Consider the following 15,210-nt stretch of genomic DNA (forward strand, 5'->3'; position numbering starts at 1 on the left):
ATATTGGCATCTTATTGTATTAATATCCATAGTTCCATAGTTAAAAAAATACATCAACATATGAAAATATAAACTGAATAAAAAATTAAGCAAATGATAAAAAGAAATACATACAACAAAATGCACATTTTTAACAAAATGTATCAAAAACAATGGTCTGTTACCAACACTTAAAGGGTAATAATGTTGTAAACCCTATACGTTAGCAGTTGTCTTTAAATTAAAGCCAGTGTCCATGTTAACTTCAATTCTGCTCAAAGAGGTATTGTCAGGAGCCGCTCACAGACAATAGTGATTTCACTGATCAGCTAGTAAACTTCAGCAAGTTCCCTTCGACCCTGTTGATCCTCTCATGTCATGAACCATGGTGTGTCGTCTATGTGTGCTAGATATGGACAGTTAATAGAGATCAGCCCGGTCGCAGATACATGCCATGAACTGTAGACAGAGAGTTTCAATAAAAACAACCTTGAAAAGATCAACTTACGGTGAGGTATACCATAAATTTCTAAATGTACAGTTCATGTCAGACTTTAGATTATATATATGGTGTTACTGGTATTAAAAACAAAATCAGACATGCTCTCAAGCCAAACGTATTAAAAATGCTACTCCGTTGAGCTTAAATTTTTTAGGTGTGTCTGATAATTATTGTAAATGTGACATAACAATACATCTTATTGCAGTCATATTACCACATAACAGTTCCTTCCTCAATAATATCTACATTTAAACATCAGTGACATGTTAGATTGCTACCTGGTATTCAGCTGTAGGCTTTCTGTCTTTTAAATCACACAATGTTGTCACTCTTTTCATCTAGTTTAATGACACTATTAATTGGATTTGTAATGATGTTTTAAGCAAACTTATTTCAACAGACATCTTTCAGGCAATAGGCCTACATGATAACGATGAATAGTGCATGCCTGGCATACAGTGGAGCTGTGGATTAGTTGCCAAGGCATTTCATAGCATTTGTAGTGGAGCTCTGACCTCTTGTGCCTCAATGTGGAAGTGCAAAATCTTTACACTACACTGGCAGTGGTGGTTATGACAAGCTCTGTAATGCAATATCTTTGTAAGTATGCACTTTAATTTTAAAAATTAAAGCATCTTGGAGGGCCCTTTCACAGTTCCTCCATATGGAGTACCTTATGAGCCCCTCAGGTGACTACCAGAAAAAACGTCATAAAAGTCCCTGTAGGAACCGGTTGGGTGATATTTTGAAAAGTCCAAAGAAATGTTCCACAAGGATCCATTTATGGGCTGTTCACACTGGAACTGTGAAGGAGCCTTTCTCAGTTTCTGAAAAGACATGTACAGTGCCAGTGCTGGTGCATCCAGACGGCTATGCACACTTGCAATAAAACAGATTTTTAGTCGGTGTCATCATCAAATCATTTAATTTACATTTGTCTAGTGGTGCCCTGTGGTTCTGCTGTAGTACATGGTTCATGACCTTTGCTGTCTGACATCTCTGACTGTCTTGTCATCCCTGTCTCTCTCCACACATACAGTCAAAGCAGAAATTCCATTAAATATTCCTGAATGCCTCGTCAGTATTGCTTTAACTGCTGTCATATGTAATAAAGCAGCAGGGAAAGTGACCTTTCCTACCCCTCAATGCTACTGTCGCTAACTTGGACGAACAATCCCACCTGGCATTGTGCCAACTAGCAAAACAATGGGAGTCTTTCACTGATTGTCTCTCAGAGGCAATCATGTTTCCATGTTATTCAGCTTTTTAAAACAAGGGTCAATAGATGGAGGTTTCATATGTCAATGTCATGAATTTAAAGGACAAATTGACAGATGAAATGTCAGCTTCACAGTCTGTGATTAACCTACCGACATACATACATACATACATACATACATACATACATACATACATACATACATACATATATAGAGGATAAATAATATATATATATATTCTCCAATAGATCCTTTAAATTGTCTTTAAAGTGGCTTAAGATAGTGAATGAATGAATCTGAACATCATAAAACATTTAAGTCCTCAAGAAAGCTGGTAGATTAAATCAGATTTTGATACTGATCACTGTTTTTAGATAAATTCCAAACATACTAAAGGTATTGGCAACCTCTAAATGCATTTTACATGACGTCTTTGAATTGTTTAGGTCATCTATGTGTCACTCAAATGTCCTCAATTATCCTAATTGTACCAACTTAGAACCTTGAAAGGAAAGGAAATTGCTCAAAAAACATTTGCTATGTTGGAGGAACTTTTCTCAAACCGTCACTTTTGTGAGTGTGAGCATTCATTTTTATTCTCTTCCTGTCACCTGGGATCTGTAAATCTCAAGCTGTAAAGTGTGTATTTAAGCCAGTACAAGGGAGGTAAAGAGATTCATGGAGTCCAGCACATTGCTTTTGCTATTGTTGATTCATCTTACGACTCCATCTCTGCCAGCCCGATGAATCCTAATGAAGCAGAAATCTGTCACATTTACTCCACAATGAGGGTAGCTGGCAAACTTTCTCTGCAAAATGAAACTATTATCTTCAACTAGACACGCACAGGGTTCAATATAAATAAATAAAGTCACACTTATCTAGTGGCCAGTGTGATTACTGTAGCCAAGGCTGACATCCAAATTGACTGTCTTATCATGTCGAAGTGATTTCAGCTGAGTGGAGACTGTAGATGAAAGCAAAATGATCTTTAAATAGTAGTTAAAGATGGTTGCTCGATAAGTTGTTCCACAACAGTTTTGATCAATGAAGCATGCACTCAGTATATTGCCTATTTAGATATGTGAGATAACTTAGCTGGGCTTCCAAATGATTCATAAATTATATTTCCCTCAGTACAAGGTAATGACTTTATGGCCTTGTTGAATTCTTAATGTTGAGACATAATATAAAAGCTGTGGTGACCTGGAAAAGACACATTTTGTATTTGATTCACTTTTCAAGACATGATAAAATGTTTAATTATCATCATTATCTATTATATAGATTTATATAAGATTTTCCAGATTTTCCATCAAAGTCAAAATGCAATGCAATTGTTGAACAATAAGTATCTATTGCTGAACCACACATATAGATGTTGACCACACATCAAACAAGTGAAAAATTGACTTTAAGCAGTATTTCAGGAGAAAGCTTTGACTACCTCGGGTCTAAAAGCCTGTGAATTGAATTTGCCGTGCTCTCATACGACAAAGCCTGTCAGGGGGAAGCTCCGGCTGTAGAAAATGTCAAAGCTATTTTGCTCTTTACTAGTCAATGCAATGCTTGTTTAATAGTAATTGGAATCTTATCCTGCTGTTTGCTCATCATTTCCTGCGCCTAGTTATTCCACACCTAAACTCCATTTAAGTTTTAATAACATTTTAGAATAGTTCCCATTCAGGTAAACAGAATCTGATTACCTTGATGGATTGAAAATGTATGTCTGACGGTAGTGTATTTGATTTATTTATTCAAGGGGCCTCAAATGGAGGCACTTTAACGGAGGCAAACAAATGGTTGCCGTACCTTTTCCAGGAGCACAGCGGTTTACAGAGACTGAGATTTTATATTTTGTTAGCCTCCGCACATCTCTATTCCACCACGGAGAGACACTAAGAATGACAATAATGTCAGCCAGACTTGATTTGTTTGTTCAGCCAGATTTTTTTTGTCAGCATATTATTGTTGCCACATATAATGATGGGTTCCACAATCCACCTGCTCAAGAGGAAAATGCTGGCCACTGAGGCAGTCTGTGTGACTTTAGATATTTCTAAAAAACAAATACATGCACACTGAGTGCCAGAAGCCAATGAGCAGGAGCCTAAAACTATTCTGTGATAGTTTTGGATTTCCCTCTCTCCATAAGCCTCTCATTGTGTTAGAAGACCTGCTTTGTACAAGTGCTTGCCAGCTGCTTACCAAATGAGGTTATAGTGTTTCCCTATCAACTGTAAATTTCAATAATTTGTTGGAGGGGCCTCTCACTGTCAGTTTTTATCATATTATCAATGACGACTCAATTTTCCTCTGCCACTCCATCTCAAGCACTGACCCCCGGCCCTATTACAGTCCTGTAATGAAGTGCAATGGAGTGGTAATTGGTCCACATTATACCAGATCAGGTAACATTAGTCTTATTTTCTTATCACAATGAGCCCTGCTGGTGACTCTCAATGAGAAACCAAACACAGTTCCTTTCTTATGCAGGCTATCATCCAAATAACATTTCAACGAGAGACCCCTTTTCCCCATTTCAGTTTTCCATTTCAAGATTGCACTCCATGTCCTCGGACCGTGCTTTGTTTCCCGTTTCCTCCGCTTTAAAAGTCTTCCAAACAACCTCATAGGCAGTGCAGATACGGGGTAGGGCTTTCCCGGCATGGGGAAGTACAGTAAATGAGACGGTAACATGAGCATTATGTCTGCAATATTAGATGTATAGTGCCCTGCTAGCCCTCTGTTACAGCCTGCTGCCGTAGACTGCTTGCTGCTTTGTAACTTCAGTTTTGATATTTTTCTTGTTACTCTGTCACTGCAGAATTACACGCTTCGCTACGAAACCGAAAAAATTTCATGAGCTTATGAAACTGTTTCAAAAATGCATTTCTTCCATTCCTCAAAAATTATCTTCGTGGAAATACAAAGTGTTGGCCCAGGAGGCACATTGTGTGGATGTTCCTGAAATCAAATGCAGTTGAGGAAAATTGGCACAAATCAATTTTCTCATTCCCATTACATTATGTGTCTGTCTGCTACAAAAGAGATTTCATGACTCTGAGTAACAATGAGTTAACAAGAAGTTGCAAAATCATTTCATGTTTTAGTGTTCAAATATTATGCGGAAAAATTAAAAATTTCCAGTTAAATCAGCCAAACATGTTTGAGCAGCCTCATATCAAATGGTTCAACATACACCTGAGCATGACACAGGTAGAGCTAAACTTAAAATAATGGTTGGTGATAAACTGTTAGACCTCCTGTATGTTAATCCAGTGCCAGCATAACAGAATATCACAAAGCTGTCAAAGCTGAACTTTTGTGCTCTGAGAGGCAGGAAGTCAGGTCTCTGTTGTGAACTAACGCACGCTCCCTGGCAGAGTCGCTCTGTGTGCTGAAAACACACTGCAGACTAAAAGGACAGGATATTGGATAACAAGGTTAAAATATAGGAGCAAAAATATTCTCTTATTAAACTCAGGCTGCAGGGATTTGATTTGAGCCACCTAATAGATAGTGGTTTCAAGGGAGCCCAAACAAAAGGTAACGGGCCGGTCATGCTTGTGGTAGCTAATGGCAGAGTTAGAAGAAATTAGGGGATTCTTTTTCTACAGGAAATTGTACTTAAAGACGGGTCATGGATCACCCTGCTCTTCACAGGCAGCCTCAGAAGTCAGAGAGTGAACTTTTGCCGCGGCCATTAAAAGGTCTGCGTTGCAGAGAGAGGTCAAAGCGGGAACAAAACTAGTTGTATGATTTTAGGAAGGCAAAGCTGAAGGCAAATTGAATTTGTGGCTGAAATTCATGGTCAAACAAGTGAATAAACACGTCTTGTGATTTTGTAACTATTATTGAAGACACTGAAGATTGGGGAAAGGGGGAAATATATAGGCCAGAATAAACAAAACTCCAAGAAATAGTTTGAAACCATGAGCCATCAAGAACAGCTCCTTTGCTTTGATTGGACAAGTGTCTGGAGGTTTGTTGAAGTCATACTAGAGATGTGATGGTGTGATGTTTTGTTGAGCTGTTTCAGGTGCTAACACAGAATCCCAGATTCAGGTTCATCAATTTTCATGCAATCATCATGATCACTGGTGACTGCTTTGTGATTATTGGCATTTGCCTTGCCTTCCAAATGGTTCAGTGGTTCTAAGCCGTGCCAGGAAAGTGTACCCAAGTGTAGGCTTTAACACTTTTTGTGTGCAGCATAAGTACGTGTGAAAAAGGGCTTTAAGCTCTGCAACCTCTCCGAGGTTTGTTGTTGCAGCTCAAACGACCTGCTCACGTTTTAGATTGAGCCTCCATTCAGTTGAGTTTCACTTAAACTTTATTTAAACTTGGAAATATATCGAAGAGGCCTCAATTATTTTGAGTGTTAGAGTTGCTAATCTGTGTCTGCTTCTTAAGTCAAAAACATTTTTGAGCGAGTACAAGGTGCAAGTTAAATGTATTGCATTTTTTTTTAAAACACAAAGATTTGAAAAATGAAACATTTTAAATCCTTTGTGCTAATTCTATTTATATATGAGTGATCCGTGAATTTAAATTTTGGTCAAATTGACTTGGGTGAAAATGTCATGCATTGCAAAGTAAATGGAAATTAGTGTACATGGAAAGAAAATAAAATCAAATGGCAGACAGAACAAATAGTAAATATAGAGTAAATGCAGGCAGTGTGTGTACATTCCCCTTACCAGAGCCGAGAAAGAAATCCAACCAAAACTCCAAGTTTAGCTTTAAAACACCTGGTGATACATGAGTAAAAGTTGTTGTTTTTTTATTTTATAGTTCCCTGATCAGTGTCTTAAAAAATCTCCCTAAAAGTTGAGTAAAGTCAAGGCTTTTCCTTTAGAAAAAAAGATGGCTGTATCCACATTCCTACAGAAGGTATGTCCATGTTCTTCAGTCATCCTCCCGGCTTACAGAAGTCTAACTAGTTTTCCTCTGTGGATGAGGCATTCTGGCCTTGTCTTTGTTTAGTCTTCCACACTAACTTTAACTGAGTCTGAGGAGAAAGAGTTGGCATTTACAGTTGTTTTTTCTGATAGAGTTCTTGCCAAGTAAAGATTGTCAAACCAACTCCCCACAGTTAGAGATATGAAACAAAATACTGCATATAAATAATGCATTAAACCCCATGTATGATGGAATATTACTGTGTCAGTATCTTACCACACCTGTGTCGAGATGCCTGTTTCTGCATGTCCTTTATCAGCTGCGTTCTTCTGTTGTCTGCATAGCGGCTGGTGAATGGGATGGTTTGTTGGCTGATGTAAGTGATTGTCTGCTGCCCTCTAGTGGTTAGTAGAGCATGGTGCCATATGTTGCAATCTGTTGGGTCTTTTTTTGGGTGGGGTGGGGGACTGGAACTTCCCACACTGAGTAATCATGACACTATCCAGATGATTCATTCAGTTCATCAAGTCATTCATTCTGTTGTCTTGTCTGCCTGTTTAACTTATACATTACAATACTTGCCTGTGCTAAATGACTGAATGATATGAAGAAGATAATTTTTTTGTGATTCTTTTGAAAGATATTAAGATTGCAATGTGAGTCATGATTTAACTGGGAATGGTCATTTATCTTGTTTTTTTTTTGTTTTTTTTTTTAGTTGAAACAATATTTTGATCACAGTAATGTTGACATGATTACTGCTGAGGTCTGTACCAAACACACATGTTCCCTTACATCTGGATCATTAGCAGCAGTTAGCAGATCCTCTAGTGAATATGTATCCTGCCCCTTGTTTGTTTTGAATATGAAATCCAGCAGTTGGCCATTTGTAACACATTGCACATTTAAGCTTTATAATGACCCAGAACAAGTTATCAGCATACTGAAAGCCAGTTTGATTGGCTTTAGAACTAATTTTAGCTTTAAAATGTAAGAGATGGAGTTCTTCCTGAAATCAGATTGAGTTTGTTAGAGGTGCTCTTTGGATAAGAATACATTTGGATGGAAAAAACTAAAACTATTAAAAAATACCTTTATTGTCATAACAATAAAGTTTCAACACCAAGTCATTATCAGGGAGTCAAACCAATCAGATTTTAAGGTCTAAACAAGACCACGCAATGACAATAAAGGCATTTTAAGAGAATATGATAGCGAGAGTGCCCTTCTAGTTTTCTTGTCTTATCTTTCATTTTAGCTTTAACTTTTATATCAGCAGCTCTGAGGAGTTTAAGGTGTACTGCAGTATGTGTTGTTGCTGTTTCGAGATGAGCAAGTTTATTTATTTAAGCTATAGTCTCCCAGTATCACTCTGACTATGTAGCACAAAACACCTTGTTAAGGAAGTGAAAAAACGGAAGAAGAACATTGACCACACGACAGGTGAATCAATGTATTCGTGGGTGAGTGCGTGTGTGTGGGCGTGTGTATTTTTGAGAACAGAGATCTGAAGCAAAACCGTTTCCTTCGAAAAAGACAAAAAGTTTTAAGATTATCTTCTTTCTCGGTCTGTGTTTTCATGCAATAAAATTAATTCACTGTTAGCTGCCCCTTCTTTTTTATTTCTTTCACATGACTAAAGAAAAACAGGCAAGTGTAGTCACAGACATGTTGCAGGTCGTGACACCACTCTGGTGCTTTTTCTCACTTCTTCAACTGTTTCAGGAAGTGGAGCAGTGTCACCAAAATCAGGAAACTAAGGGTTGCTATTAATACAACCGAGCAAACAGCTACAGTATAGCTGGTGAAAGCTACAGTCACCTCAGTTGAAGAGAAGAGGACCTTAAGCATACTTGAGAAACCAAAAGGACATATTTGAAATGCTCCTGGTGGGCTGATTTTGTGCACATTTGAGGCTTCACAACCATGGAAGAACCCGTCTCATCTGTTGAATCAGGTAAATATAACATATCTTCTATAATTGTCTTTTTAGCCAATTCCAAGGGGTGAAAATTCACATGTATATATTTACTTATATACGGCACTGAACAGTTGATATTTAATACACAATATATATGACTCTTTAAGAATGTTTCTTCTTTTGTTTTGAAATGTGGTATGTTTATTCAATTTAACTGAACTGAACTGAACTGAACTGTTATTTAAAATTATTTTCTGAGCTGATGAAAAAAAGAGGAAGCACATATGTAAGCCTTCCTGTATTCACATGTGAGTTATTTTATAATCTTCCCACATGTCTAAATTTGTGGGTCTGTCATCACTGGGAGCCGTGATGAAGGTGAAATAGTCGATTTGGATTCCTTTCCCAGTTAGCGTGTACAGAGGTGAACTTGACCTGATTAAACACTGTAATGAGTCAAACAAAATTACTCTGACCGGTGTTGACACAGTGCAATGTTTGCAGAACTCCTTGTTGGCTCTGCGCTGACATATCAAACAAATCGGACATTCATTCTCTAACCACAGTCACCTTGACATCTCACAGCCGGACAGCTGGTATGTTGTTGAGCGTTTCCCTGACAAACACTACCTGCTGCAACATGGAAACCAACATATAATATGACTAGTGTCATATCATTAGCGTAATGTTTGAGCCCATTACTGGATTGTGAATCACTTCTCGTGGTCAGGCTGGATCAGCTATGTTTAAGAGGAACTAATGATAATGTTTTCCAGCTTAAGTAAGGCAGTTTTCAGTCTGTGTGAATGCATGTGCTGTACATACTAATTACACTGTAATATTTTCTTTTTTTTCCAGCAAATTCTGAATCCCTCTCAGAACATGAGCTGTTAATTCTGCACACAGCTGACGCACAGGAATGGGCAGTGTATTTGCAGCAGATTTTGAGATCCTCAAAAAAATTCTGCGAACGGTCTATTTTGCTGTATGCGGTCGGCCCAGAGGATCAACTCCACGGATATAACTTTGAGTATTTCCAATGCTGCAAATGCATTGTGCTGCTCCTCACGGGAGCATTGCTGGACATGCTGTGTGACCCTGAACTGCAGGGAGCACTTCAGAGACTCCTTTATCCTCCACACAGAGTTGTGACGCTGCTGTGCGGCGTGTCAGAGGACGACATGTTCATGGAGTTGTTTGAAGATTGGCCAAGCTGGAGAAAACTCTCTGCTGAGGATGACCCTTCAGTCTATGTTTCAACCATTTTGGATTCCATCACTGACAGTACGCAAAACTATTCACTTTTATTTATTTCTGTTTTTGTGCCTTTAAAGGGAAAGCTCACCACATAATATATAATAGATATTGATTCTCTTACCTGAGCGCTTATACTCACCTAGATTGTTTTGGTGTGAATTGCAAGGCTATGGAGATATCAGCTGTAGAGATGTCTGCCTCCTCTCGAAATTAAATGAACAAGACTGTGCTCAGTTTGTGGTGTTCCAAGCACCAACCAATGGCATAACCATCATCAGTGGCATCCTCCTCAGCTGAGCTGTAACATAAGCTAGTTTAGTTGTATATTTGGTTAGCCTCTCATTCATGCATTCCCGCACACCTGATATATGGTCAGCTGCTGCACATTAAAAGTTTGACATCTGGGAAACACGATCCATCAGCTTTGACTATGTGTGAATCCCAAACATAAACGGAATAAGCACAGAGTCCACCTCTCCCCGTCCTGACTGAACTCCACCTGCACTGTGATACAAAAGAAAATACAAGGTCGACCACCACAAGCTGAGCGGCATTTAGTTCCATTATATTCAGGAGAGGGCAGACATCTACAGACACTAAAGCTGATCTCTCCAAAACCCGACAACTCACACCAAAATGATAGAGAGAGATAAATAGCGACGCAGGTAAAATGATAAAATAGTTGTTTTTTATTTTATTTTGGAGTGACCTGTCCCTTTAGAGATCTCACCCTATTTTTGTAGTGCATTATTAAAGGTCTTTTTCTGAAGCATCTTCCTAATAGGTTACAGCTATTTCAACTACACATGAGCTTCTTAAAAGGCCCTAAAAGAAAACATAATCAATTTAAGGGTCAGTTCACTCAAATTACAAAAAGATATATCTTATTTACCTGTAATGGTATTGTAGTAAGGAGATAGTTTGGATGTATGTGCAAAAGCTCTGAGATATCAAACTCTTCTCGACTGCAATGAATGTTTATGGTGATAAAGATATGATTGATTAAAAAATCATCATCAGCGTTGTGCCTTTCCAGAATGGAAACAGTGCCCTGGCTATTCAGGTTAATCCACAGATTTAGCTGTTTTCACTCTGACTGCTTTTTTGCTGAATTAATAGTCCCTGTGAAAACTGATTCATATGTGGACACCTCAAACTTTCACATATAAAATATAAACTTTCTGCGTAGGTAAGTGGGAAAGGGAATCTTTTGTGCGTAACAGCCTTTAGCCATCGTTGAAAATTAAAGGGCTACATAATAACACTTTTAAGCTCTGTAGAAAATTTAAGTCACCATACAAGTAAGTGATTTCTGACAGTAGTTGTGCAATATTTTTTTTATTCATAGGCAGGCAAGTAGAGGTTGAACATGAGAGCGGAGCTGCAGAAGCGGCAGAGTTGCATAATACAGCAGCCTTTTCAACTGAAAATCCCACAACTGATGAAAGAGAGGAAGTGGTGTCAGGAGAGCAAAATGAAACTGACCTGAAGGATGAGGAGCCAGTGAGTACAGGGAATTCAACAAGAGAGGAAATTAGTACTCCCACGCACCTTACCTGTCTCACCGTTCAACCAAGCAGAGTTCTGTGTGGGGTAAGGCTAAAGTAATTGCATGATACAAACATCAGAGACAATATTAGCATAGCTCAGTGGTGCTTCAGCTATGTGTAACATGCATGTTACAGTCATAGCCTAGTCAAAAATGCTATGAAGCCATATTCATTCTATTTTCCTCCCTTTTTTTAAGGAGTCGGAGACACTTTTTATCATTCTCACTCATAAAGTAGATGATCAGTCGGTACCAGAGGTGGAGTTTTCATCTGAAAATGTAGCTGCAAAAAGGGTCCCGGGCACTCTGGAGAATGAATACACCATAAGAGTTACTGCACCTGGCAAGTATCTCCCAGAAAAAAAGTCACCTTATCTGTTTTTACAGTGTTGATGGCAAGATCTTGAAAACTTAAACCTGAAATACCTGCATTTTCTTTTCGTCTAGATATGCCTGCTGGACTGGTATCACTCACCATGTACACTGAACAATCCTGTGTCAGCTTGAGGCCTGTTACATATTATACCAACATGGGGGAAGTTAGTCGTTTTCTTGAAAATGCAACTGATCCTGTTAACTTCATCTGCCAGGTAAGACATTATGTCACATTGTAGAAAGTGTTGTCAAGTGTTTGGATCATTTTAGAAGCTCTCTGGGTTATGCAAGTGATTTTTGCACTTTCAGGCCTTCCACTTGACATCTAATACAACGGAATCATTGGACATCATGTTAACTGACTCCCTAAAATCCAGGATGCCTGCAACTAGTCTTCAGCTGTTTGGAGTAAGACAGATTGAAGAAGACAATATGGCGGCATGTGAGTATAGATGCAGTCAGCTGGTTGATTAAACATTGTTACTTTCACTAGTCAGCACCAGAAATACCAGTCAGTGAAACGGAACACATTCAAATTATATATTGACATAATTTGCACTGAAATATCTTGTCTTCCTAGTCAAATGTTGCTTTAGAAACAATCAACATCCATACATAATGTTAATAACTCTACTAACTATTGCATCCTAGATGTAATATACACAATATTTTTTGACATAGTTGAAATTGTGCTCATTCTTTGACTGTTTTGTGGTGTTTTCTTGCTTTTAGACAGGTGGACATGTCTAAGATTAAACTTTATTTAAAATTTAAGGACATCCTATATGTATTTGGGAGACATTACCCATGTCTTCTGTTGTTTCAGATGTATCACAAGCAAAGGTGGGAAGTAAGACCTTACATTTTAAAAAACAGGCTTGTTACTTCAGCTTTAATGCATTGAGGGGAACTGGTGATTATTTTGCGACATTGTACGCAGCCCTCCCACTGACTGATTCAAAGTATCAGTTCATAGCATCTGTACTTCTACTCGAGTGTGTGTGAATTATTGCCACGTATGATTATGTGAACATAACTGGAAGCATTTAAAATCATATTTGTTTCATCTCCGACATGCCTGTTCAATCTAATTTGATGAAACCACAGTTTCAGTCATACACATTATTGTATCTGATTGCTTTTTGTCCTTCAGATCAGCGTACTGAGGAGCTTCCCACGCTACTCCACTTTGCTGCTAAGTATGGATTGAAGAAGCTGACAACCATTCTCCTTCAGTGTCCCGGGGCACTGCAAGCTTACAGCGTGATGAACAAGAACGGAGACTACCCAAACACCTTAGCAGAGAAGAGTGGCTTCTCTGATCTCAGGCAGTTTATGGATGAATTTGTTGTAAGTCCAGTAATTAAAGCTTTTTCTTATTTATTCCTATGTTGTTCTTTCTTTTTAGTCACTGTCCACCTGTCTCTTGTGTTGAAACAAATCTAGGAGACAGCAGACATGCTCAAGTGTCACATTGAAGACACCATCAACACAGAGGACACTGCTGAGGTGTATGAGTTGATGTCAACTACCTCTCAAGATATCATGATGAAGTACTCAGGTTGCTCAGAGGACATATATGAGTCAATGCTGGGGATTGACCCTGATTGTGCAGAGGACCTATGTAAGATTTATTATGATTTAATTAATGATCTTAAGAATGGTGGCGAGTTAAAAGTGGTGTTTAAACATTTGCTGTTGACCCCCCTCCCCCCCAAGATGAGGTGATGAGTGCGGTAGATGAGAACCCAGAGGAAGCCATGCTCAGGAAGTTCTTCCAAGGTAAATATTTGACAACTTTTTAAGTACAGTCTTTAAATGTCGACATGTATGAAACAGTATGTTTAATCTTGTTTGGTTATGTCATGTCCTTCAGCAAAACCACATGCCAGCTCAAACCAGGACAACAACGAGTACCTTAAAAATGAGGAAGCAGAAAAATCATATGATCATAATGACTTGGATCAGATTGAAGAAGAGGAGGATCCATATAACCTCTGCCCAGAGGATATATATGATACTGTTGATGCAAACAGCACCTATAACCCAGTAATCATGAACCGTCCTCCAGCCCCCATCCCCAGACCAGAGGCCGAGGCTGAGCCTGAGAAGCCTATGACCTACATCTCTAGAGGTATTGATTGATCTTTTTTTCTGCAAAATAATTTTGTACACATTTCATAAAAGTGCTTGCCAGACAAATTATAAATTCACACATATTTTTGACAGTATTTTCAGATAAAGGTACGTCCAGTGGGAGTACAACGACATCCACAGCATACCCTGCAGGTAAAGAGCTCCTTGAATGAATCTGAAAATGTTGTTTTGTCATCATTTACATTTCAAGTTTATAAATCCATTACAAAACTTTTAGTAATCTCATTGGTTGTGTTCCAGTTCAACTGCCAGAACAAATGTTGGCAATGTGCATTTCTAGAAAGCATGAATATATTTGAATATTTTTTTGTGTGTGTTTATTGCTGATGATGTAGTCAGGCTTTAAACCCAACACAATTGGTTAAAATTTATTTTTGCCTTAAAATACCTGGTTTTGGCACAACAAACATAGCTGAAAATTGCTGTGATGTATCCTTAAAAATCTGCCTCCGTCATACTTAAAAATGTTGAAACACAGTCTTGAAGTCATTGGCATGGCAGCCTTCTTCTCTCCGTATATGTCACTCCAGCACTATTCACTCCACCTCTTCACAATAAAAGTCAGCTCATATACATTTAATGTGATCGTGATATGACACGCATTGTTGAAATGTCAGTGGTACGTACAGTATGACAGGCACAACTTGATAGTCTGTGGTTTGGATAATTTGTGAAATACTCAAAGGGTTTATGGAACAGACCTAACATCACCAATACATGAACATGAACAATACTGTGAGACAGACGGTGTCTCTTCTGTGGCAACAAGTAACCATTTCCCTTTGTGTCGTAATGGTTACAGCTTGTTTGCATGTTAGGGCAGTAAAAATACATTTTTTGTTAACATTTTAGTGTTTAAACAATTTTTTGAATTAGCACTGAAACACAATACTGTTCTTTTGTCTAATGATGTGCTGACAGACAAACTGCTCAACCAGCATGTTTATCTTTAATTCATTGTATTAAAAGAAACAACATTTGACATTTTCATTTGCTTACTATTGTAAGAGAGGTTTTAGACCAAGTTATGACCACAGATGTGAACCCATTCAGTCAGGGGAATAACTCTGGTCAGATACGCAGCCTCCCTGTGGGTCATAGATCAAACAAAAATACCCACGTATCTACTGCAGTTATTTTGATAAGCTAGTCGGAGAGCCTGCTGGCCTTTTAGTATCATGAATGCTGTGGTCATGTAAACCTGAGAGAGAGAAACCTTGAAACAGAGATTATGGGTGTTTATACTGTACATTGTTTTAGGTTTTAAACAAAAGTCCTTATTTGTTTTAATTTTATTTGTTAAGCTATGTTCAGATGCACTCAAGATAAAGATTTTTAAATACTG

General features: G+C 38.3%; 1 protein-coding gene across 2 annotated transcripts in view; it reads left to right on the plus strand.

Annotated features, from left to right (window-relative positions):
• pik3ap1 (phosphoinositide-3-kinase adaptor protein 1) overlaps positions 1–15,210 on the plus strand; it is a 36,347-nt gene that overhangs the window by 14,490 nt on the left and 6,647 nt on the right. The window contains exons 4-14 of one of the 2 annotated variants that reach the window (XM_037123687.1): positions 8,332–8,563; positions 9,386–9,811; positions 11,133–11,377; positions 11,532–11,676; positions 11,781–11,923; positions 12,018–12,150; positions 12,862–13,058; positions 13,155–13,332; positions 13,428–13,490; positions 13,585–13,842; positions 13,938–13,997. In XM_037123687.1, the coding sequence (XP_036979582.1) occupies positions 8,533–8,563; positions 9,386–9,811; positions 11,133–11,377; positions 11,532–11,676; positions 11,781–11,923; positions 12,018–12,150; positions 12,862–13,058; positions 13,155–13,332; positions 13,428–13,490; positions 13,585–13,842; positions 13,938–13,997 (1,879 nt within the window). In that variant the 5' untranslated portion in view covers positions 8,332–8,532. Of the gene's footprint in view, positions 1–3,489; positions 8,564–9,385; positions 9,812–11,132; positions 11,378–11,531; positions 11,677–11,780; positions 11,924–12,017; positions 12,151–12,861; positions 13,059–13,154; positions 13,333–13,427; positions 13,491–13,584; positions 13,843–13,937; positions 13,998–15,210 lie in introns of those variants that run through there. The other variant, XM_037123689.1, reaches the window with a different exon arrangement.

This window comes from Acanthopagrus latus, chromosome 15 (genome assembly GCF_904848185.1).
Source record: "Acanthopagrus latus isolate v.2019 chromosome 15, fAcaLat1.1, whole genome shotgun sequence".
Classification (NCBI taxonomy): domain Eukaryota; kingdom Metazoa; phylum Chordata; class Actinopteri; order Spariformes; family Sparidae; genus Acanthopagrus; species Acanthopagrus latus.